The sequence below is a fragment of the Coloeus monedula genome, assembly GCF_965178545.1.
Source record: "Coloeus monedula genome assembly, chromosome: 22".
Lineage (NCBI taxonomy): Eukaryota > Metazoa > Chordata > Aves > Passeriformes > Corvidae > Coloeus > Coloeus monedula.
Genome location: NC_138802.1, coordinates 6,081,567 through 6,105,823, shown reverse-complemented (window position 1 = coordinate 6,105,823; position 24,257 = coordinate 6,081,567). Strand labels below are relative to the sequence as shown.

The following is a 24,257-nucleotide window of genomic DNA, read 5'->3' as shown; positions in this document are numbered from 1 at the left end:
CAGATACTCTGATCACACCCCCATGGACGGGTCTGGGACCCCTGATTTTTTATGAGAGAAGGGGAGGAGGAAGAGGAGCAGAGGAGAACTTCAAACCATCTGGCTTTTCCCTAAACTTAGAAACAGGCTTTGAAGTTCCACCCCCATGCCCAAGTCCAGCTGTAAAGGACAGCCCCAGATGCAGTGCTGCAGAGGCTGGGGAAGGTACTGGCACTCCTGCTCCTCTGCCTTACAAATCATCACCACCGTCCTCACCCCAGCCTCAGCATTCCCCTCCTGCACCTTCCTGGGGTCCTGGCTCTGCCTGGAAGCTGGCAGGGAGCAGCCCCCACTTTGGAACCTGTGTGTACCCAGCTGTCTGTGGGGGTTGGGGGAGCCAAGCAGATCCCCAGCCATGCTGCAAAGAGCAGGAAAACAAATCTTTCAGGCAGCATTATAAGTACATTAAAATAAACCTCTAGGCTTGCTCTGACAGGGCAAAAATGTTGTTTTCTTATGTGAGTGGTGACTTGGTTTCATTAGACACAAAACCAACAGCAGTCCCAAGAGAAGGATGCTCAGCTCAAAGCGGGTGAGCCTTCAGCACTCACCCCAGTGACATGGGAGCTGACAAGGATGCAGATCCCTGGGATCCCTGGGACAGGCACCCTCCAGCCTCGCTGTGTGGCTGCCAGCAGTGCAGGGACAGGGCACAGCTAGGAGAGGGCAGCACACCTCCAGAGCATGAGAGATACAGGAAGGAGGTATCACTGATACCTGTAAGACAGCCCACTCCCTTCTCCCCTCTCCGATGGGAATGTCCTTCCTCGTTTGACCTCCCCGACCCGCTGCTCCTGGGGAGGTGGTGTGGTGCCTTCTGCTCGTGTGAGGGTGATCAGAGCAGTCACTGCACTCATGTACATCTTCAGTTTTCCCCAGAATCTCCAGTTTTCTCCTGCATTTAGGAGAAAACTCTGCTTCTCTGTCCTATGCAGCTTAAAGCAACCTGGAAAAGGCAGCAGCTGTAGGTGCAAACTACAATGGAAGCTCATTTTAAGGGGAATATGCTAGCAAAGGGGGTCAAAGTCAAGCCACTCCCTGGAAAGAAAAATGCTTGTGATGCATTTTAAAAAATTATCTTCTGAATTCCAGAAATGTCCAGGTTTGTCCTGGGATCACTGGGAACATGCCCTGCACTCCAGTGCTCAGGTGGACAACATGGAAAGGGGCCAGGCTACGGGTGTGCTTGGCTGGAGGGATGAGGGCAGCACCCCTCAGCTTCCCAAGCCCAGGGACGAGCTGTCGAAGGTGCTGTGACACGCAGGACACTGTCCTGCCGCTGGGTCAGGGGCACAGGGGTGCTGGGCAGTGTGGGCAGCACCAGGCACAGCCCAGCCCCTGCCGGCGCTGCGGAGCAGAGAGCTCCCCGCTCCCGCACCCACTTGTGCTCACGCTGCTGCGGCGCTTCCGAGGGGTGGAAGTCGCTGTCGAAATTAATCGAGCACAAATTAACACAACATCTGTTTCCTGTCTTTTCCCTGCCGAGTTTCCCGGGGGAAGTGAAGCAGAGCTGTGCACAGGAGGAGACGCACGGGGTGAGGGGCAGAGCTGTGGGGGTGAGCAGGAGTGTCCCCCACGATGCACAGCCAGCTTCCCTCGGCATTGCCTGTGGGGTCAGGGCTCTCCGCGAGGGTCTGGCAAGGGAAAGATGAGGTTACTGTGCGCACCAAGATGCTTTGGCTCCAGCTCATCTGATTGGTTTTGGTCTCCAGACATTCACTTTTCTCCCAAATTTGGCAGAGGAGATGGAGCTCACTACTGCTGTGTCCCCAAACGCTTGTGGCACTGCCAGAGCTGGCAGCATCCTCCCCGTTGACAGAGCAGGAGATAATGCCCACCTCCAAACACCAGCAACAGTCGGTATCAGCCACACCTCCACCCCTCCCAGGGTGAATTTGAAGAGTTTGCATTTGCACCATCACTCTTTCAAACTTGGTGCTTTTTTGCACAGCAGCTGTACTGTCAGTTCTGTTCCAGGGTCCCTTGGGATCCCAGTCTGAGACCAGCCCAAAACACCACACTTGGCCTGCACAGAAAGTGCTCTAAGAATAGGGCAGGCAGGCTACCTGAGCTCGTGGCTCAGACGCCACAGATTCATCTTCCCAGCGTGTCACAAGGCAACCAAAGTCCCATAGGCTCTGCCAGGTCCTGGGACTCGCAGGGCATTTGGGATCACAGAATCTGAGAATGGTTTGGGTTGGAAGGGACCATCTTGTTCCACCCCCTGCCATGGGCAGAGACACCTTCCACCACCCCAGGGTGCTCCAAGCCCCGTCCAACCTGGCCTTGGACACTGTGTGGGATGGGGCAGCCACAGCTTCTCTGGGCAACATGTGCCAGGGTGTCACCACTCTCATAGAGAAGAATTTTCTCCCAATATCCAATCTGAATATACCCTCCTTCAGCTTAAAGCCATTCCCCCTTATTCTATCACTGCTTAATCTTGCAAAAAGTTCCTCTCCAATCTTCCCGTAGGCCCTTCTAGGTACCAGAAGGGGGATGGAAGGACCTGCTTCAGGAATCCCCATGACTGGAGGGGTTTTCTGTTTCACCTTAGTTCCAGGTTCTGTGGGCAGGAGGGGACATCTGTGACACTGGGTACCACTGGCTCAAGAGCGCAGGCACCGTGCACACCCCAGGCACTGCTGGCTCTCAGTTCATGGGTTGAAGTGGTTTTATGAACCAAAGCTCAGTTCAGCCCCACCAGTATGATAAGATCCCCCAGCGAGACAGAAATGAGGACATCATAATTAACGTGGTGAGCGCACATGCTGGGGGATGATGTGATTGCATCTGCATTCAGGAGTTTGCCTAATAGTTTAAATTAAAGTCAACACCAGTTATAAAAAATTTTCCAGATTATGAAAGGCAAGAGATGCAAACACCAGATATCTGGGCAGCTGAGTAAGGTCTTATAAGTCTCCCAGGGCCTGTGTGGAACAGCAGAGGAGAAGGAGGAGGAGCTGAGGAGAGACTGTGTCCCCCTGGAGCAGCAGATCAGCCTCCCACCACCCTTGCAGTGCAAAGGAATGAATGTCCCCAGCCCTGAGACAGCTTCCAGGAGGGATGCCAGGTCTGCCTGGCATAGCAAAGCTTTTGTGGCCACAGATATCCAGCACTTTCCTTCCCAGCATGCCATGGCACCTCCTCGCACCATTGTCACTGGGAGAGGAAAAAAAGAGAAGGCTGTTATTGCAGCTATAAATCATTAGATGGGAGGCCTTAATGGAGATAATCCCCATGAAATCAGTCACTGCTGTGGCTAAGGAGGGATTTGTCAGGCAGTTAACTACCCTGAGCTTCACTGCAGGTGATTAACTCCTGGTAGTGACCAGCATCTGGGGAATTAGCAATAACCCAGCATTTACTGAACAAGCACCGGGAGATGAGCTTTTATCTCAATTACCAGTCTAAATCTTTATTTTCCAATGTTCCATTCCTACACCTTTTTTTTCCCAAAGAAAATTAATTTCACCGCAGCTTGAGCTGTAACTTTCTGGTATTCCTGAATCCAGGTAGAGGCTCCAGCTTGGAAGAGAAACCCAAGAAATACAACACGGATATCAAAGTGAGGGAGAGCAGAGACATGGCCTATGCACATGGGAGAGCCCCAATATCTCTTGGTGCTCTGAGAAGAAGAGATGAACCTGAAGCGGGGTGGAATATCAAGGACACAGCACAGCTCAGACTGGGGATGGGGTTTTACAGGGTGGGCTTGGGGCAAAGGGAGACCCTGCTGCATGACAGATGGGGCTTATCCAAGCCATGAACTCATTGTTGGCTGAAGGACCAGACCCAGGTAAAAAAAGTCCCCTGGTGCATAGGCACGGCTCTGGAAATAGCTCAGTCCCAGGGCTGGAATCCCCGTTCTTGGTGCACAAATAACTGCTGGGAGACCATCCTGTGGGCACATCTGTGCTTTCAGCTGGGGGTTCCAGCAGATCCGGTGCCTTTCTGACAGCATTCTCTCTGGGTGCTGTAGGATGAAGGAGGAGCACCCTTGGCCAATTGTGCCCAGGGGCCTCAGGATACATCCCTTTTTGAGGAGCCAAGGGGCAGGGATGGGGAGCTGCAAACCTCTCTGAAGGTATCTCCTGGTGTGCCCACCAGCAAAGCCAACATGAAGCATGCCAGGTGGGATTGTTGGGGATTGTACAGGGCCAGGAGCTGGACTCAATAACCCTTGTGAGTCCTTCCAGCTCAGGATATTCCATGACACTGTGATAGCTGCTGGGGCAGCTGCCTGGGTGGCAAGGGCCAGCAGCTCTCTGGGCTGACCCCAGCCCCTGCAGCACGGGGGAAGCTGTGGGGCCACCACAGGAGGTGCTGGTGGGGGCGGATGGGGAGGTCGTGAGCAGCATGGGGGGCCTTTCTCCAGCACTCAAGGTGCTCCCATTCTAATTAGCTTTTGCAAGGCATCATTCAAGCTCCTTAGATACCCTGTGTCTGAACAGAATCATTTCCTGTTTGACTTTGTAAATCAAAGTAGATGATACAATAATTATTAATAATATGTTGACTTATCTCATCAGTGTTTTAATTAGTCAGTAGAAAGGCAATTTGCAAAGGGGCCGATCAGGCTCCCTCTGATCCAGCAGCTCTCGTGCCAAGCAAGCAGAGGGGAGAGAAGGGCACTGGGGCACTGGGGCTTTTTGCTGGGGAGAACTGGGATACAGGAGGCATGGCAAGGGAAGGGGTTGACCACACTGATAAGACCTTAATTTTCAATGCAAAGGGAATTGTTCTGGGAAAGGAGTGAGCTGCAAAGCTCCTGGGAGCCCTTTGAAGTTATAATTGAGAGGAACCGCAGCCTGCGGGACGGGGATGCTCCCAGTGACCCTTCCGCTTCCTGCACGTGTTTCTGGGGTGGAGGTGAGGGGGGGGGATGCAATTAAACCCCTGAGCAGCAATTACAGCCAATTACCCCTCAGTTAATTGTCTGGCAAGAGAAAATGTCAAAACAGGCCAGGCATGGCTCCCTGATGGCCTGACACTCCCCAGGGCCCAGGGCACTGCTGACCCTCACCGTGCCCACTGCTCCCAGCTCCAGCTCCTCTGCTCTTGCTGGCCATGGCAAAGCCAGAGAGGGATGCAACCTTCCAGTGAGGCAAGTTCACTTTGCCCACAGGTGTGATGAGAACATCAGGACTTTGCAAGTGGTACCCATCCAGTTTTGCAGTGCTGATGCTTTGGACTGCTGCCCTGGCTGTGCAGGCAGCTCTAGGATCTCCCAGTCAGAGGAAGAAGCCTCTGAGGCTGCTGCCTTTCCTCTGGATCCCCAGGTGTGACAGGACCTGCAGGTGCTGGAACAGCAAGCCATAGGGCACTAGGCAGTGAGCTAGCAGACACATGTCCCCTCCTGTAGCTCCTCAGGCTGGGGGCCAAGGCTCTGTGCTGCTTAGAGACATGAAAAGACCCAGGCAGAACAACCCACCTCCTACTGTCACCCATGTGGTGGCCCTGGGGGGAATGGAGATGTGGGTAAAGCAAAACAAACATGACTTCAGCCAGCAGTGCTTGGCAGGAGGATGCTCTGTCTGCCCAGGGATGGAGCGGATACACTGTGGGGAAATCCTGCACCCTCCAGCACCAAGTGCACGCTCCAACTGTGGTCCAGGCAGGACAGCTGGCAGGCAGTAGGGATGGGGGAGCACTGCCACCAATCTTTCAGGCAGAGTATCTAAATAAGAAAATGGCAGCAAAAATAAAGGACCTCAATGAAAATCTGGCTTCACAATACAGTGCCTCTATACAACCCCAGCCCAGGCCTTCCAAAGCCACAGCACAGGGCAGTGGGCAGGGACAGCCCCAGGGACACCCAAAGCACTGGGCACAGATGGTGACCAGCAAATTGAGTCCCTTTCTAAGAGCAAGGATCACACTGGATCTCCCCCACCTGAGCCTGAACTGCGCTGTAGGGGCTGCTCGGGAGGCATCTGTCTGCTCAGAGCCAAACCATTGGCACTGAGAGTGAGTATTCTACGCCAGCTTCCCTGAGACACCAGCACCCTAATCCACCTCCTGGGGGATCCAGCAAGCAGATCCAAGGGCAAATTTACTACTCAGAAAGGACATGGAGCTGAAGGACCAGCAGAGAGGCAAAGGAATGAGATGCTCTTTCCGGATGATATAATGCAATGGCCCCGGAGGAAGAACTATGGCCCAGACAAGCATTTAGAGGAGCCATTAAAACATCCAGCTGGAAAAAGATATGCAAAGTTGAGGGTGTTCAAGACAGTTTCCACACAGGTGAGTGGTCATCCTGTCGGTAACAGGGCGACAATTTGGGCAAAAGCACAGGGTAAGTGCACAGAGGAGTTACCCCACGACTGAGGTCCTGTAGGACTCAGCACCATGGCCAAGAGGTGGCTCTGGCGTTGGGTGTTACACAGCACCTTATGTTGTGAGCCTTTTTGGTCTTCTTTTACTTTTTTGGCATCCAGTATTATAATTTCTTTTTATTCTGTATTATATTTATTATTTACTCTTTATTTAATTTGCTTATAATTTTATTTAATTTATTATGTATTATTTAATTTATTATACATATTATTTATTTTATTATTTATTTTTAATAAACATCACTAATAACATGGAGAATTCAGATGTATTAGTGTTCAAGAGCTGCTGTTGAAGGACTGCTGGGCATCTGCTGCAGAGAGCCCTGAGAGCCGGCCCCAGCCCCCGCGGTCACCTGACAGTCACACCTGACAGTCCAAATGGCTTGGGGCTCTGGATTCATCCCTGGATTTGTGAATGTCCAGTACAGGGTGCTGCACCTTAGCTGGCCATGGAAGTCCCTGATGTGGTGAGAATGAGGCTCCTGTAGGCTCAATCCTTTGTCTGCTTTGGGAGTGCAAGGCCCTGCCCAGCACAGCCGGCTCAGGTGGATTCATCGCCACCCAGGTCACCTCAGTGATGAGGTGATCCCGCCTGCGTTCCTGACAGGGAGCAAGGGCCTGGGCATGCAGTCATCCAGAAGGAGAGTCTTGGGCAGTCTGTGGATGGTCTGACTATGGGGAGGAATTGCCTAGGGAGGGATGAAGGACGGAACACTGGATGTGGACAATGGAAAACAGCCCTGACTCCCAGAAAATCCCAGAAACATTCTCCCTTGCAGGAGAGCAGAGGAAGCCCTGGTCCCTGATTCCCTGAATGTGTGTCAGACCCCTCCAGGATGCCAGGATTTGGCAGCAGGGCTGGGATGAGATGACAGCTAAGTAGTGACAGGACAGTAGTGACAGCCAAGGGCAGCCATGAGGAGGACAACATCTGCCTCAGCCAGGCAGAGGCAGAAGAAGGTCCCCTGGCTGGAGACCAGAGCCAGGCAAACCCTTGATGGGTTTTTAACAGGGGCCCGTTAACAGTATCGCCACAGGACCTGGAGGATTTACCAGCACCAGCAATTTTGCAGCCAAGGATGTTTTTTCCTCAAAGCTGGGCTGCTCTGAGATGTGAATGAATTGACAGGTCTGAAGGCCCGTATTTATGCAGGAGATCACATCACATTAGTTCCGCGGTCCCCTCTGACCTTGTACCTCTCAATCTCTTGCATTCCCAGGATACTCATCATTGCAACAACTAACTGCTAAAATTAGAGCTGAGTTAACGATTTAATATATTTACGTATATGATAAAGTCTGATAGAAATCTGATCATTGGTATTATTATGAATTCACTGTTCTGATCACTCCTGCTCAAGCAGCGTGGGGATTGAAAGTCTCAAGCAACAGATCAATGAAAATTATTAGAGGCCTGGGAAGATTTCTGTGGGAGGTGGAATTGAAAAGATTAGGACCATTTAGTTCAGAGAGAGGATGAAAAAGAATGGACATGAAAAATCAACACAGCAGCAACAGCCAGGTAGGCACCCTAATTTTGCACATTCTGTGCCTGCAGAAAGCCCCACTGTGCATTGCAGTTGGTCCTGTGGGTATTTATGGGATTGTTTCTGTTCGCTAAATGAACGAGCAAAATCCTTCCAGCCAGGTCACCCTGAATCTGAAGCTCACTATTTCCAAAAAGCTACTGTGTGGGGAAAACCTGGCATGGAAATGCAACTGAAGGGAGCGTGTGGAGAGGATCCAGCCAGTGGAGATGGCCGGCTCATGTGGAGGTCACCACCCCACCATCCCTCCTGGACATGCCGCAGGGCTGTGAGTTTGCATCCCCTTTCCCTCCCCTCCACAGGGGAGGCTCCCCTGCCACTCTTGCCCAGTTCCCACAGAAACTCCTCGGATTACAGGTTGTTGGGAGCTCCGTGGTCATTTGGGGCTGTTCCCCCTGATGCTCACCTGGTGCAGTGAGGAATGAGACGCTTCTTAGCACGTCCCAGCTCTTGAGTCCCCCCACACCAGACCTGGTGAAAACCTGGTCCCTAGCAGGGGATGTGGAGGGTTAAATAGCATTTCCAAAACAGCTGCATCCCTCTGCCAGTCTGTCAGGCTGGCATTTTCCCAACAGACATGGTCTGTTTGTCTCATCAGCACTGACTTGGGGCTGAGATGTCCACTCCCTATCCATCCCCTGATCCCTGCCACAGCGACCCATGGTGACCCATCCCACTGGGGTCCCTCAGTGCCAACAGTCACTTCATACTCACCCCATGTGAGGGATAAGTCATCCAGCCCCAGTCTCCCGGGATTGTTGACGTGTCTAGCAAGTTCACTGGAAAACACAGGAGCAAAAGCTGTGTTAAAAAGCTTTGTCCCCATCCCCAAGGGGTGAGGAACAGAGCCACCATGAAGAAGCCCTCCTCACAGGCCACTTCCCTGAAAATGCCCCCCACCCACCCCCCCCCCCATCAATCTTTCACCAGGGACTGCCTGGCTGGATATGAGGCAGATATGGAGTTTGGGATGGCAACAGGTGATGCTCCCCAGAGCTGGTGGTTCAGGGTAGAGTTGAGTTCTGGCCCAAGCACTGAGAGCAGTGTGACCTTTTGGAGGAGGCTGCAAACAGCCGGTTGGAGGGAATGCAAAGCAAGGAAGGGCTGTGGAAACAAACTCCCAGCACCAGGGTGTCCACCAGTCCCACCTTGGGCCTGGTGCAACTGGAGCATCATTCCTCGGCTGGACACTTCTCCTCTGGAAGCCCTTTAGGCTCAGCTCCCTCCCAGCATCACTGGTTTGAAGCCTGCACTCCAGCAGCTGCTGTAATTGCACACTGCAGTGCCCAGCTCCAGCACAAAGAGACTCCCCATGGTCCTGGCTGACACCCCACTGGAAAAGTCCATCAAAGCCAACCCCTCCAAATCCCTGCCACCACCAGGAGCCCAGCTTAAAGAGGAGACAGAGGCAAACTGCAGGAAGAGGGGAGCAGATTGTGTGGGGGGAGAGGCGAGGATGCTTTCCAATGTGCTCAGGAGCTTCCTGTGGAAACCTGTGCAGTGGCAGCAGAGGAAAGCAGGATGCCGTGGCACTGCTGCCTCTGAGCCATCTGTGCCCCACGCCCAGATCCTGCAGCGGCAGGCAGAGGAGAGCCTTGCCCTGCCTGATAACCCCGACTTGCTCAGCACCTGGGGAAGGAGCCCAAGCCCCAGCTCCATGGTGCAGATCCAGGGGGATGGAGGCTTGGGGGAGGGTGACAGCAAGGCACCCTGACCCTGGGAATGAGTGCAGGGGGCACCAGCACCTCGATGCCTCAACCGCCCTCAAGAGCACCAGGCTCCCACAGGGACCCCCAGTGCCTCCGGCTTTCCCCATTCCCTTTCTCCTGAGGCCACGCAGTGAGGTCAATGCCTCCAGAGGCTTCATCCTTGCCTGCTGCCTTTCCTCACCCTTGAGGAGCACTAAACTGGACTGGAGGCACTTTGTCAGCATCCCTCTGCAGCACCAGGGCTGGGCTGGTCCCTGGGCTTCGGAGGGACAGTGGTCTTGTTGCCAGGACCAGCTTGTCATAGCAGGGACAGGGCATATCAGGACAGTGGCTCCAGTCCTGGCATAGACTGGGCTCAGCATGAGGCTGGTCCCTGTAGCCCGAGGAACGGGTGCCACTTTCATTTACTATTACCAGGCAGGAAAGGAGGGGGGGGAGAGAGGAGCAGAGACGTGAGCTGGCTGTGAAACACCCGGACGTCATGCTCCTGACAGAGCAGATTAGGAGCTTTTGAGGCATTTATTAATGTTAGCAGAACAATTTGAAAGAATTTCCAGGGTTTCTTGTGTGGTTCCATTGGCCCAACAGCAGGCCAAGCCCCTCCACTCCCTGCGTGACGCTGCTCCCAGTGCTGAAGAGGCCCCTTGCCCTCAGCACAGAGTAATTACCTCGGAGATCTCAAATCCATTTTTATTTGTTATTGTTAATCTGAAGATTTTCTGCCTATTTTCCCTGGGTAATTCGCCCAGCAGGAGCCCAGGCTTGGGAGTTTCCCTGCTCACAGTGCAGGAGCACAGTCCCGGTGACCCTCAGCAGGCAGGTTGCAGGGAGGGGACAGCTTTCGCAGACCCTCTCTCCCCCCCACCGTGGTCTCTGCACCCTCTTTCCCACGCTGGGATGCTCAGCAATGGATGTGGCTGCCTCACACTGCTCTGCAGGCAGCAGGAGAAGCCTGCATGGACTGGGGTCCAGCAGGAGCATCGTGTTGTGAGGAATGATGCTGAGAGCACATAGAGGGTGTAGCCCAGACTTGTCTGCCAACAGTGTGTGGGACCTGGAACCAGCTTGCTACACCCCATCTCACCACGCTGACCATGTGGTCATCACCCAGTCTCACAGAAATGTCATGACAACTTGAAGGAGCCATCTCCTTTCGGTTGCTTTGGTTCCAAGACAACCTACGCCAGCTTGCATCCCTGCATCCCACCCATGGTCAGATTCCTCTTTGCAGGAAGAGGGATAAGTTATTTCTTTTATTCCCTCGATTCAGCCAAGTGCAGAGAGCCCTGCATTCTAAGGCCACACAGTGGGCACTGCACAAACACAAAGGCATTGCGCGTCCGAGAGCTCCCGTTAACTCATGGGATAGCACACACGCCTGTGGATCCCAGTGTCCACCCAGCAGCACTGTGACATGCTCGGATACGGGAACACCAACACTCTCCCAAAACCCAAGCAGTTACAGGCCAGGTTACAGCCCAGCTCCGAAGGGAACCCGCCACACCTCATGCGACAAGTGCCTGTCCAGCCCCATGCAGGTGAGCGCGCGGCTGTGCTGCTTCTCCGGGGGTGATGCTCAGAGCCCGCCCTCGATGACGCAGGGTGAGCAAGACCACCACAAAGGACCCCTTTCAGCTGAAATATTTTTTCAGAAAATGTGCCGGTTTGGGAGACCTCTCTCCTACAGCTGGGTGATTCTGTTTGATGTTATGGACTGTCTGCACGTATCAGTCTCAAACCGCAAGCTCCATTTTGTTTTCCTTAGCACCATTTTGTCGTTTCCCTATTCTGTGCCTTGGCCTTGACTCGGCGTATTGAGCCAAAACACCAGGAGGTGTCAGGGGAAATTCTCACCCTGGTGGAAAAGCTGTCAAGCCTGATTGCCTGTTCAAATGGAAGCACCTAGGAGCAAGCAGGTCGCTTCCCGGCACAACTGGGGTCTGCAGACGGAGCCTCACATAAGTCAGACCCTCTTGCTGCATAAAGTTGGATCGTGTAATGGTGCATGAGTATTGCACATTGCAGCCTCATAGATGCAGACTAGGCAGGAGTCAGTGTGTGAATCAGTATATGATGTTTGTGTATATTGTATTTATACCTATATCTCTATTTTTGGATCTATATCTGTATCCATTTCCATAGCCAGATCTACCAAATTCTAAACCCTGCTTGGGAAGAGTGAGGCAGCTGAGACTGGGACTAACATCCAGAGGATGTGTGTTTTTCTTGGGACCACATATCTCTTGCCATCTATCTATATCTGTGTCTATATATCTCTTATATATATATTTATATCAATATCTGTATCTGTATCATGTATATGTATATGTATATCTATATCTCTATCTATATCTGTATCTGTATCTATATCTATATCTGTATCTGTATCTATATCTATATCTATATCATCTATAAAGACTGAGTACTTAGATACCCTTCCCAACTCGTGCACTGGTGGCCACAGCTCTGCAGGGATGTATTGCATCCCTATAAACAGGTGTGTGGGCACCTTGCGGTCTCACATCCAAGCATCCCGGGCTCAGGAATGGACTCACGGTATTTAGGGGAGCCTGTGCATCCTCAGCCCACCCTGGGTTCATGGTGGGGTGGTGGAACAAGACTGGGGGTGACACACTGGTGGATGTGCTGAGCCCCAGCCTCTGGAAGAGCAGTGGGGGACCAAAGAGGGCTCTGAGCACCCTCACTAATTGTTAACCCACTGCGGTCCTCCCTCTAATTACTCCACCATCTCCCTCCTAGGCAGGGGCTTTGTAGCGCAAGCATGGGGAGGAAGGGTCAGTGGGAGCAGCCCTGTTCCCTTGGGCTTCAGTTCCTCTCCATCAGAACTTCAAAGGCCTTCCAAGATTCACAGCAAGGCTCCCCCCCATGCAACAACGCCTTTTGCATCGATAATTAAACTCTTGTCAGCACAGTTTGGCTGCTCCCCACTACCCAAAGACCAGCAGGCTCAGCTCCACAACCCCAGCAGGTCTGCACACCCCACACCGTCCCCACAGCCTCAGCCCCTCTTCATGGGGGAATGACACAGGGAGGGTTATCCACAGTGGGAAGAGAGTCTGAGAAAGGGGCAGCAAGAGACTCCCTGAGAGGAGGGGAACAAGAGCCAGTGGCATTCATTTCCCATCATCTGGCGCAGAACTTTGAAGGGGCAGGTGGGGCTGGGGTGGGTCAGCTATTTGTGTCTCACCGTTTAATCCAAGGGCCGGCTGAATAGGCAGCTGTGACCTTTCCAACTCGGGATGCAAAGCTGAGACACAAAGTTGTGTCTTACTGGCCTTGGAACATGGTGAGGGGACAGGATGGGAAGTTTCGCTTTCAGCATCCTGATCCCTGGGACAATATTTATCCTTAAGGAATGAAAAATAGCCATTTATTCCCCAACACACGAGGCCAACTGTTGGGGCTTGGGAGGGAGGAGCAGCACGCCTGGAGGGTAGGTCAGCTCTCCCCGGTCGGGAGCTGTGTGCAGGGATGTTCCCCACGGATCCGGGTCAGCAGTGGGGTGCTGCTCTGCCAGACCAGCAGCCAGATCCAGCCAGGATTTGTCCAGCAGCTGCTCATCCCCAAGGCTGCACATACTAAGGACACAGCGGGGATGGGGCTCCCCTCGACACTCGCCAGCCTCGGCTGCCCAGAGAAGGAGTTTAGAAAAGCACTGCAGGTAAATCCAGAAAATATCATCAAATCTGGCAGGAATTTTGGATTTCCACACCTCTGGAAGTGACAGAATCAGGCTGGAAAACAAAACAAAAAAACCAATACCCAAAAAAGGGGAAAAAAAATAAAGAGAAGAAAAATCTCAACCAACCAACAAAAAAAACCAAAAAAAAAAAAACCAAACAAAAAAAAACCCAAAAAAAAACCAAAACCAAAACAAAACAAAAAAGCCAAGCTAAAAAGAAACATTTTCAAACTAAAGCAGTGCTGCTTTTTGGCTGTGCCCTAATTCCCACTTCAGGATTATTTCTCAGACCTCCAGATTGTTGCTATGAACCTTCTGTATTTAATTTTATATCAGTTTGTAATGCATCAGGAGCGGCAATGCCCATAAGGACTGCCCAGAGGGTCACCCCTTTTCACTACACCCAGAGCAGGAGATACTTTGATGTAGGAAGAAAGCTTGTTTGTTCAATCAGTGCTAACAAAAAGCCTCAGTTCAGGTTTTAAAAATAAAATTATCAACCTGATCCTTCCAGCCCCTGCATGATATGTAAGATAATGTGCAGCGCAAGAGCATAACCTGTGGTAGGACTGAGGTGTTGTGAAATAATGCAAAAAATGAAACAAAACAAAACAAAACACCCTGAATAAAGTATTTCTAAGGCTAAAAACCTTGAAATTATAGGGCAGGTTTTTTCTTCCCAGAAAAAAAAAAGCACATCAAAAGCCAAACAACAAAAAGCTGTTCCCTCTCAAAACTACAGGTGAGAAAATAGAGATGTAAAATGGTCATGTTCCCTGCTTGCTTTGAGACCCTCAGTGCTTGTGTGCAGTGGGACAGACAGGGAGAACCGGGCAGGCTGGTGTAGGAGACCCAAATTAAACATGCTACCCACCACTAGGCAGGGTGTTACGGTACTGGTGTGCACCCATCCCCAGTACAGGTGTGCAGCCCCGCACTGTGGCACCCACTGGTTCCAGTGCAAGCTGAAACTGGAAATGTCAGAAACCCCCGGGCTGTGCCAGGGCTCGAGCACAGGTGTGTGGGGCTGGACAGGGCTCAGAGTGAGGGTGAGCCCACACTTCCATGTGCCTGGTCCCAGAGCCTGTGGGAAAGGAACTGTTTCATGCTCTAGGGGTGACTGGGCTTGTTGTAATTCAGGACAGAAGCCAGAGAAAGAGGTGGGAAGGCTCTGGGGATGGGGGATTGGAAAGGTCAGGGAGGCAAGAAATTCCATGGAAACCAATCCAATGTGAGCAGAGGAAGAAGCAAGACTGTGGCGAGGCTGGGGAAGGTGCCCCGGGGTCCCTGTGGCCCTGGAGAACGCACAGCTGGTTCCCCCAGGTCTGGATTTGGCCATCTGGGAGTCACATGAGTTTTTCCACCACAATGTCCCCAGCCTGAGGGACGGCACAATGACACGGCCCTGTCCATCAGCAGAGAGGAGCCCATGCCTGGCACAGCCACTCCTTGACATGTCATCTGGCTAAAGCCCTGTGAGAACTGATCCGTTCAACCCCCACACCACCAAAGGGCGGCTCCTGGCATCCCTGACCACTGTGCCCAAAGCCAGAAGCTTGAGGAACAGGTAATGGGCCCGCACCCGAACCGGGACTTCCCACTTCCCGCTGAGCTGCAGTCCAGGTACAGGGACAGCCTAAACACCTCATGGTACCAGTAATGCAATATCATGACAGCCTTTAAAAATTACACAGGAGTTTTCTAACACAAAATAAATATCTTCTGCTTGCAGTCAGCAACACTTCTGTGGTACAGACTCCAAGAAATGGGAACTGTGTCCAGAGGGGTTTGTCCCAGTGTCCTCACACCAGTCCTGACTCCCTCTTCTCTTTTCTCACATCTGTTGGGTATAATAAAATAGACACAAATGTATTTTCAGCTTTAGCCACCGAGGTTTCCAACCTCTGCTGCATTTTTTGGACATTGAAGCTCGTGCCAGGTAAGCTGCTAACACTGTCCCAAGTCCTTTTCCCAGAGTATCTCACTCCCTACATGTAAGCTGTTATCTCCTGCCTGTTTGGGATTTGGAAGATTTCTTACCCCAAACTGCCACTTTCCATGCCACCCACAGTGACTCAGGCAGACCTGCCACTGGAGATCTATGCCTGTATCAGAGCCAGGGCAAACCTTGCAGCACCCTGAAAATGCCACCCTGCCCTTCCCACCAATCCCTGCGTCCCAGCAGTCCTGGCAAAGCTTTGAGTGTTATCCTCTCTGGAATCCTCACTAGGGAAATGTGGGTTTTGCAAATGTGCTCGCTTATCTGGATTATCTGGAGGGGCTTTGCATGGCAGCTTTTCAGGCTGTCGTATGCTTTTTCCCTAATTTCTCTTAGGACGTTTTTGCTCTCACACCAGTTGGCCACCCTAAACCATGCTGAGCTGTTTGTACCCCGGTGACATTTTTAATGCAAGATAATTTCTTTTAAAGGCTTTTGCCTTTGCTCTCTTAAAAATAGCTTTTTTAAAATGGAACATTTTCACAGACAAAAATACCAATACTAACTGCATTTGAGGGGACAGCCTGAATATCTCATACCACTGGTAATTAAATATCACGGAAGTCCTTAAAAATTGCACGGAAGGTTCATAACACAGAAGGTATTTCATCCAAGGAAAGACCCAGGAACTTGGTGCTGGGATGGAGCTGGGATGGAACTCATCTATCCAGCTGCAGCCAGCACTGTTGCCACTCACTAATGTGATTAAATAAACATTTTAAATATGAGAAATTGGACATAGAGCAGAAGACAGCACAGGCACAAGCATGATAACCAGGGCTGGAGGTAAAGGAAAATCACAGAAGGGAACCTGCAGAGCCCAATCTGCTTGTGCCCACAAGGGTTGCGAGGTGCCCAGGTTGAGTTTAGCACTTCCACAGCCGAAAAATATGGACTCTTTAATCCTGCAGGAAAAGTCTAACAAGAACAAATGGCTGGAAGGTGAAGCCAGGAAAATTTGTATTAGGGAAAGAGGAGGCCGATTTTTAAAGGCTGGAGCTGATGAGCCCTTGGAAGGGATTATTAAAAGCAGTGGTGCCTTTGTCGATGTCTTCAGATAAACAGTGAAAACCTTTCTGGACACTATCCCTGGGCCAAACACACTTCATTAGGCTTTATTGGTGTGCCTGGATCTGATCCATTAAGGAGTTACATCCTTTACATGGTTGTTTATGACACCGAGTATCGCGCATCGACATGGGCAGGACAGGAGGGTTTTGTTTCATTTTGAAGGAAATACAAGTGCCTGATTCCCCCATGCACTTTGGAACTGGTAGGGCTGAAGGGGTTAATTGCCTCTGTGACAGAGGAATCATTTTGAGTGTTGGCCAGGCAAAGAGGCTGGGTTAGGAGAATGAACTATCAAAAACTGTCAGGGTATGAATAGAGTTATCATATGAATGCATGTGCCCCTGGAGATAAAGGCAGCACCGAAGACTGCCAGTGAGGCCAGCAGGGACAGGCAAAACACAGGACCCGACCAGAACAAAGAGCAGAGGTGTGGGGACGTCTCCATGAAACCGGTGCTCCCCCAAGTCCTGCCGCCAGGACCCAGCACCGATGCCGGGATGTGTGGGATGAGCTTCCACCCTTCCTGAGCATCTTTGGGGCCTGGGGTTCACTGCTGGGTTGTTGGGGGTTTTTTGAGTAAAATATTTTGCTAACCATCTTTCAGCAATTGAAAAAATAAGGAATTCTTTCCTCACTGTAGCAATTCATCGGGTTTTCAGTTGTACTTAAATTTGGCTTCATCAGATCCATTTCCACCATCACCAAAATGGGTGCTCATTTATTGTCACTGGAAACAACCCCTTGCAATTTCAGGAAACAAGAATTCAAGGAGAATGAAAAAACCTGTCAAAGTAGGTGTGTATTGTGCACTGGTGTGTTATTTTTCTGCAAATTTTGGAGGTTGATTTTCCAGAAGTTTTATACGTTATTAATACAAGAGAGATGGAAATGAAGATGGCACCAGAAACATAGCCCCATAAACCCACCTAAAATTATGCAAATATTTGCTTTATTTCAGCATTTTGGGAGTCATCAAAAAATTAAACACCCCCCCATTCTTTTTTCATTAATGTAGCCTAAATCAGCTCCCTGTTTCAAACCAATGCTTCTCCATCCCCCATCACCAGAAGTCCATATGCCTAAATGCTCGTTTCCTACCCTTACAGAGGAACACATATCCCCACAGCCGTTTTAAAACGGAAAAGGCGATTTCCTCTCCCTTTCAGTGCCTTGCTTTTCCTGCAGCCCCGACTTCGGCATTGCTGCAGAGGAGTAGGAAAGAAGGGTTGAATAAACATGCAGATGAGTTTTTACCTTTTTTTCTGTTTGAGCAGAGGGGCAATTAATGAGATTACAATGAGAGATTAGCAGGAGAGACCCCCATGAGCCCTCCCTGTGGCCCCTGTTTCAGCAGCGCAGCAAGCGGCTGGGTTTTCCCAGGGATCCTGGTGCTTTTCCGCACCCCATCCCTGTTGAGTGGAGGAACAAAAGCCCATCACCATGGTACGAGGAAAAGATGAGGATCCCCTCATCAGCTCTGCATCCTCCCCTGTACATCACCCCATCCCCATCACCTGCTGTTTGCCTCAGCCAGCCCGACATGTCCCAAAATGCTGGGGGAGATGGCCCCAAATCCCCCTTCCCTGCTTCACGAGGTCGCCACAAGGACACCCCCAAGCTCAGCTGCGGGTCATGGGGTCCAGGCTGTGATGGGGAGGAAGGTCACCCATCTCATGGACGGAGGGCAGAGCTGAGCTGGGGGCATCACCCGGGAGGGAGCAGACCCCCAGCAGCAGCATTTGAAGTGCCGTTTTTGGGCAGAAAATACAATTTTGTTACCTTCCACCTGAGCCCCAAATGGGGTAATTTCTGCTCATCTAATTTTCTTTCAATATAACAAAGATATTTCATATTTTATTATTGAACTTCAATTCGCGCTATAATATAAAATACCAGCTTTAATATTTTCACCTATGCAACTCAGAGTGCAATAGTGTAAATATTTTAGTCTCTCATACTTCATATTATTGAAAATAACTTTTCTACCTCCCTGCTCTAAAGCAATTTAATAATTTCAGACAATTCTTTTTTCAGTGCTCCAAATAAAAATCTTCCACATCTTGCAAATTTTTACCCCTTTAAAAAAAAATCTGAGTTTTGGCTTTCAATGCATTTCGCAATGGCTGCCGTGCTGAAATGGGGGATTTCCCACGGAATGGCGAATCCCTTTTCCTCCTATTTCTTGGGTACCCCTGCACACAAGACTGAAAGGAATAAAAAATATAAGCTTAAAACTTCTTGGAACAAATATTTCAGGAAAGAGAAAAGCACTGGGAGCTCTTGGAAAGAAAAAACCTAGGATTGAATCTGTTTTTTTGGTTAATACATGTTTTTATACACCAATTGCCTCCCAATACATGCAGGCAGAGTGTAGCTCATCCCGGCCTGAAATTTGCTTTGCGGTTGTAATTTTCTACCCTGCAGTTCCCAAACCAGCACTGGGTTTGCTCGGGAGCACGGCCAGAAAGGCAGGGCACAGAGAGGCTGTGGGAGCAGGCAGAGGTGACGGGCAACAGGGCTACACCCTCACACCGTGCCCGCACTCACCACACGCTTTGAGGATGGGGCAGCCAAGCCTGGCACAACTGGAGTGTGGCACGCACCAGGGCCAGGCTGTCCTCTGCGGCATCTCCCACACTTCCAGTCCCATCCCATGCCATGGTGCTCAGCGACCAGCACCACAGCCGATCCCAGCGTGGACACCGCTCCCAGCCCAGCCCATCCCAGCACCTGGGACACGGGAACTGGCAGAGCCCACAGCCACATCCCAGCTCCACTGCTCATGCTGGAGACCCAGCTGGCACTGAGTGCCCCATCCCAGGGCACAGCAGAGCCCCAGGATCCGCGGTGCCATGAGCATCATCAGAGCAGTGGATGGAGCACTGCCGGCTTTCTGCAGGCTCCCACACCTTTTCTTGATGCCACTCAGCACCTCCTGTCTGGTCTAATCCAGATCCAGCCCTCTCGGTCTGTCCCAGAGCCTGGATCATGCCCAGCCCTGTGCAACCTCCTGACCAAGGCTGTAATTGAGGATAGCTTTCTTTTCCATCAAGTCTTGTGGGAAAGCCAGGTCTTTCCTAGCTGGTGACAGACAGACAGCAGTCCGGGGCCTGGCTGTCCATGCAGACACCATAAAACCCAACCCAGCATCCAGCGATCTCCTCCGTAGAGGACAGCAAGGAGGCCCTTGCCTCGCTTGTCATTGCCCAGGGTACGCCAAGTCCAGGCAGGGATGTTTGGCTTTGCGGGGCTGCAGCACTGAGAGGCTGGTGCGGCACGGGCAGAATCCTGCACCACTCCCTGCCCAGGGCACGGGGCACAGGGCAGCAGCAAAGACCTGGCAAGGGCTGGGAGTGTTGGGGTGCTGGGGCCCCATTCCGCACCTTCACAGCCCATCCACAGCAATGGGAGCCCAATGCATCCCCCTGCATGGGCAGCAAAGCGGACGGGAAAAGGAGCAGGAAGAGGGCCAGAAAGCAGACATCAGGCAGAAAATAGGGTTAGGACCAGAAATAGCTGGAAATTGGGAGTAGAAGTGAGGAAGATGCTGGTGGGTGTTGGACGATGGCAGTAAGCACAAGGACCCAGCCCAGCAGGATGCTACAAAGTGCACGAGGAGCAGCGGGGGCAGCCCTTGGGCCTCAGCATGCTGGAAGGATGGCAGAGATGCAGGGGCAGGAGAAGGGAGAGATGCCACTGCCTCCACGGGGCAGGGACACCGGCCCCGGGGCTCGCTGCAGAGGCTGTGCCGTGCTGGTCGTGGCTCTCAAGCACAGCAGAAGGGAGGAAGGATGCTGCTGCTGGTGCCAAGGACACGCTCAGGAGCAGGAACGGCAGATCTCTGGCGATGAAGATCAGCAGACCTGGGAAGCAGCCGTGCCACCGCTGCCAGCGCAGAGGGAGGCAGGCGAGCAGGTGGGTGGCAGGAGCAGAAGCAGCACTGCCAAAACCGAGGGGGGCCTCAGATATCGGAGTAGGGACGCGGACAAGGGCCAGGGATGAGGGCAGCTGGCCGGGTGGAGAGAGCAGGCCTGACGTGGCTGGCACCAAGATGTCGGGAGAGGATCCCCAGCTGCATCCCTGCTTTCCACTTCAGAAGTTTCCAGCCCTTTCTCTCACGAGAAGTTTCCCACCTGAGTGCCCTTTCCAGCTCCCTTCATCCTCTGCACACTTTCCTGTGCCCACCCATTCGCTCCATCACAGCCCACACTGCTTGGCCAACGCGCACGGCCCCGCGCTGCTGCCTTCTCTGGTGATGGGGATCACCACGGCTGAGCCGGTGGCAGTGTCCCTGTCCCCTCTGCAGCCACCTCTGCATGCTGCAGCAGAGCCCGAGCAGGGGAGGGAGGCAGAGCTGCCGGCGTTGCTGCAGAATTAGGTTCTCCTGACCAGCTCCGAAGTTTTGCCTCTGGTGCAAAAGCTCCAGGATCTGCAAACTCAGGCAGGCAGGAACCTGGAGCTGCCCTCCCCTGGGAGCACGGAGAAGCCAAGCCCGGCAGGGCTAAGCCCATGTGGACACATCCGAACAGACACAGCGATCCCGCGGGTCCCCCCAACACTGCTCCGTCACTCCAGAGCCACCCCGGTTCCTACCTTCGCTGGTGGTGGCGGAGAGGCAGGCAGCCAAGGTGATGACGATGGAAAGCGAGGATGTCAGATCCCCCTGTGCCCATGCCATGGTCCGAAGGGGGCCACCAGGTGCGGGATAGGGCCACCTCGGTTGTCCCAGCACCTCTGCGAGCGAGCTACCTACCTCTGCCCACAGCTACGGCACTCGCCGGCTAATGCAAAGGCACTTTGCGCACATTGCTCGCAGCCACACAGGCGAGCGAGCAGGGAGGGAGCAGCCTGCCCGTCACCGCTCGCAAGCCAATGGGCTGGGTGGGCTCTGCAGTGAGCCCCCCTTTCCACACCACACGCGCTCGCTGTACCCAGACCCAGCATCCGGACTCAGGCTCCCACTCCCCACTTTCCCCCACCCCCCCGGCCTCGGGAAGCTCCAACAGTCCCCCCTGCATCTTGTGCCCCCCATCCCTCTTCGCTGTTCTCACTGGCCGCGGCGAGAGGCAAACTTGCAGCCCTGCGGGGAGCTCTGCGCTCGGTCGGGGTCAGGTGTGAAGGGGATGGGGTTACCCGTCCCTCCCGATGTGCAGAGAGCGGAAAACCCCTTGTAAGCGCTCCACTTGCATGTCTGAAGGAGACAGGCGGGACACCCCCATCCCGATGCTTTCCATGCCACATCGTTCTGGGATAGGTACTCTGCTCACAATTGACCTGTGGCAGTGGGAGCAGGGGACAGCAGAGCCAGGGCTCACAACGCCCTGTTTACTGCCACGTTGGTCACCTGAGAGAAGGCCAGCCCTTTCCAAAGCAGTTTGGGAAGACACAGTAGTTGTGCTAAGGCAGAAAGGCTGGGCACTGGGCAAGGGTGTCCTGCGACAGGGGCCTGGGGCTACCTGGGAAACACAAAGCATCCTTCCCCCAGCCTCTGCATCCCTCCTGCTTGGAGCCACCAGAATCGCCGAGCCAGGTGAGTACCTTGCTCAGCATTAAACACTCGACATCTGTCAACAGACGCCCTACAGCCACAACTGCTTCCCCATCTAAATGCTGAACAATCATTAATACCTGCCTGTGATAACCACAGATGCTAACTCCCATCTACACCACGTGCAGTGAGTTATTTGCTCCTTCATGCACTCATGGCCAGTGCATTGTCACTGCAGCTCGACCCCACCCCAGGAACTATCCCTGGACAAGTCACACAGGGCAGGCTGGGCATCTCTGTGTTGTCTGTCAGGCCATCCCTTGGAAAAAGCTCATCCCAGACTTGCTCAGTGGGGACAGGGAGGGAGAGGGGGTGTTGCATTCTGTGTACCCTGTGTGCTCCCTAGAGATGCTAGACCTCATGCTGGGGCACCTCACGGTTCTACCAGCAGCTTCCTGTGTGGACGGGTGAGAGGGGCTCCCTGCCCAACTCCCAGCATGTAGTGGCAAAAGATCCTCATTCAGAACAGATGAAGACTGTACCTGCAGGGACATGTCTGCACCACTCATCACCAGGACCTGGGAACAGCACAGAGCCTCGGGTCCCTCCAGGTTTTTTACCCTGCCTGCCTGGGAAGCCGTCCATCCAGAGACAGTGCTGGAGAGATCCTGTCATCAGCGGTATCACGGGATGGGTTTGCAGAACGGCTTAGGCAGGGACACAGCTCTGGCTCAGGAAGACGCCAGACATTCCCAAGGCAGCTGGCAGAGGCCGAGCAGTGTGGTAGGGCAGGGGGTGCAGCTACACAGTGGCCTTTGCAGTGGACCTTGGAGCAAAGGGGTCAGGGCTGATGGTCTCCAAAATGGCACCAAGCCACCAGGAAGCCCCAGATGATGCCAAAGTAGTTGCACCCCTGCAGCTGGTGAGAAAGCAAATTTTCTGCCAGCTATCACATTGCTACTCTGATCCAGACATCTCCATTTGCTGAAAGGGCTTGTCACAGCTCAGTGCTGGATCCTTCAGCTCTCTGTCCCCCAGTGCCCAAGTAGAGCCAGGCATTCCAGAGGGACACCATTCACACTGCCACCATCTTCGGCTTGCCTCTTGTGCAGGGGGGTTCCCCTGCAGAGCTACCTCCAGCTCTGGAGTCCCCAACATTAGAAGGATGTGGACTCATTGGAGCAAGTTCAGAGGAGACCACAGAGATGCTCCAAGGGCTGGAGACAGGCTGGGAGAGCTGGGGGTATTCACCTGGAGAAGAGAAGGCTCTGGGGAGACCTCAAAGCCCTTTCCAGGGCCTAAAGGGGCTCCAGAAGAGCTGGAGAGAGACTAGGGACAAGGGCTGGAGTGACAAGATAAGGGGGAATGGCTTCACACTCATACAGGGAAGAGATAGATGGGATATTGGGAAGAAATTTCTCCCTGTGAGGGTGGGGAGGCCCTGGCACAGGGTGCCCAGAGCAGCTGTGGCTGCCCCATCCCTGGGAGTGTTCAAGGCCAGGCTGGGTAGGGCTTGGAGCAGCCTGGTCTGTTGGATATGGGGTGAAACAAGATGGTCTTTAAGGTCCTTTCCAACACAAAAAATTCTATGATTCTGTGATCTCAGTCCCAAACTCTGGCAAAAGCTCTGAGGAGGCAGAAGCCAGCTTTCGCCTTCCAGCACTGAGTGATTCCATTCCCAGTGCCATGCCCCTACCCTGCAGACCTTCAACATACCCCAGCCACCCACATGGGCTCTCCAGTCCCCTGGTGCCACCCCAGCCCCATGTGTGACAGGAATGTGGGTCCTCTGGGTCTTGCAAAGGTGCCAAGCGCTACCAGCTATTGCACATCCCCACAGGTTTTGGCTTTGCTGAGCCCCAGGATCCCAGAGAAGCTGTGCTGGCTGAGCATTGTTACACACTGTAAAGCAGCTTTGCAGGAGCCAAGACACAGCCACCCCAGAAATGCCCCAAAATCCCTTCCAGGGAGTGGGAGGCCTCTCAGATATGCTGTCAGCTCTGGCGAGAGGGGATGGTGTGTAATGGGATGCCTGCAAGCAGTGGTGGGTGCAGCAGGGTCAGTGTGAACTCTGTACCACAACACAGTGCACACACAATGGGCACTGAAGGGCTGTCGGGGTAGGGGCAGACATCCTGGTCTCCCTGGACACCTGGTTTTGTGGTCAGAATGTGCCTTGAGTGCATAATCAATGCATGTGCGTGGAGGCTGTGCACTGTCAGGGGTGTTGGAGCTGGTACAGGGTCAAACAATTCTGGGGTGCTCCTGACTGGGAATGCAGACCCCTTCCATACTAGGATTCATGTGCAGCCACGGTCACAAAGCATCCTGGGAACCCCAAACAGACCAGGAAACAGAAG

General features: G+C 52.8%; 1 protein-coding gene across 1 annotated transcript in view; it reads right to left on the bottom strand.

Annotated features, from left to right (window-relative positions):
• EPHA8 (EPH receptor A8) overlaps positions 1-21,087 on the bottom strand; it is a gene marked incomplete at both ends in the record, with an annotated part of 50,809 nt that extends 29,722 nt beyond the window's left edge. The window contains 2 exons of the mRNA XM_082295699.1: positions 8,642-8,706; positions 21,003-21,087. Of these exons, the coding sequence (XP_082151825.1) occupies positions 8,642-8,706; positions 21,003-21,087 (150 nt within the window). The remainder of the gene's footprint in view (positions 1-8,641; positions 8,707-21,002) is intronic.
• Positions 21,088-24,257: the final 3,170 nt, after the last annotated feature.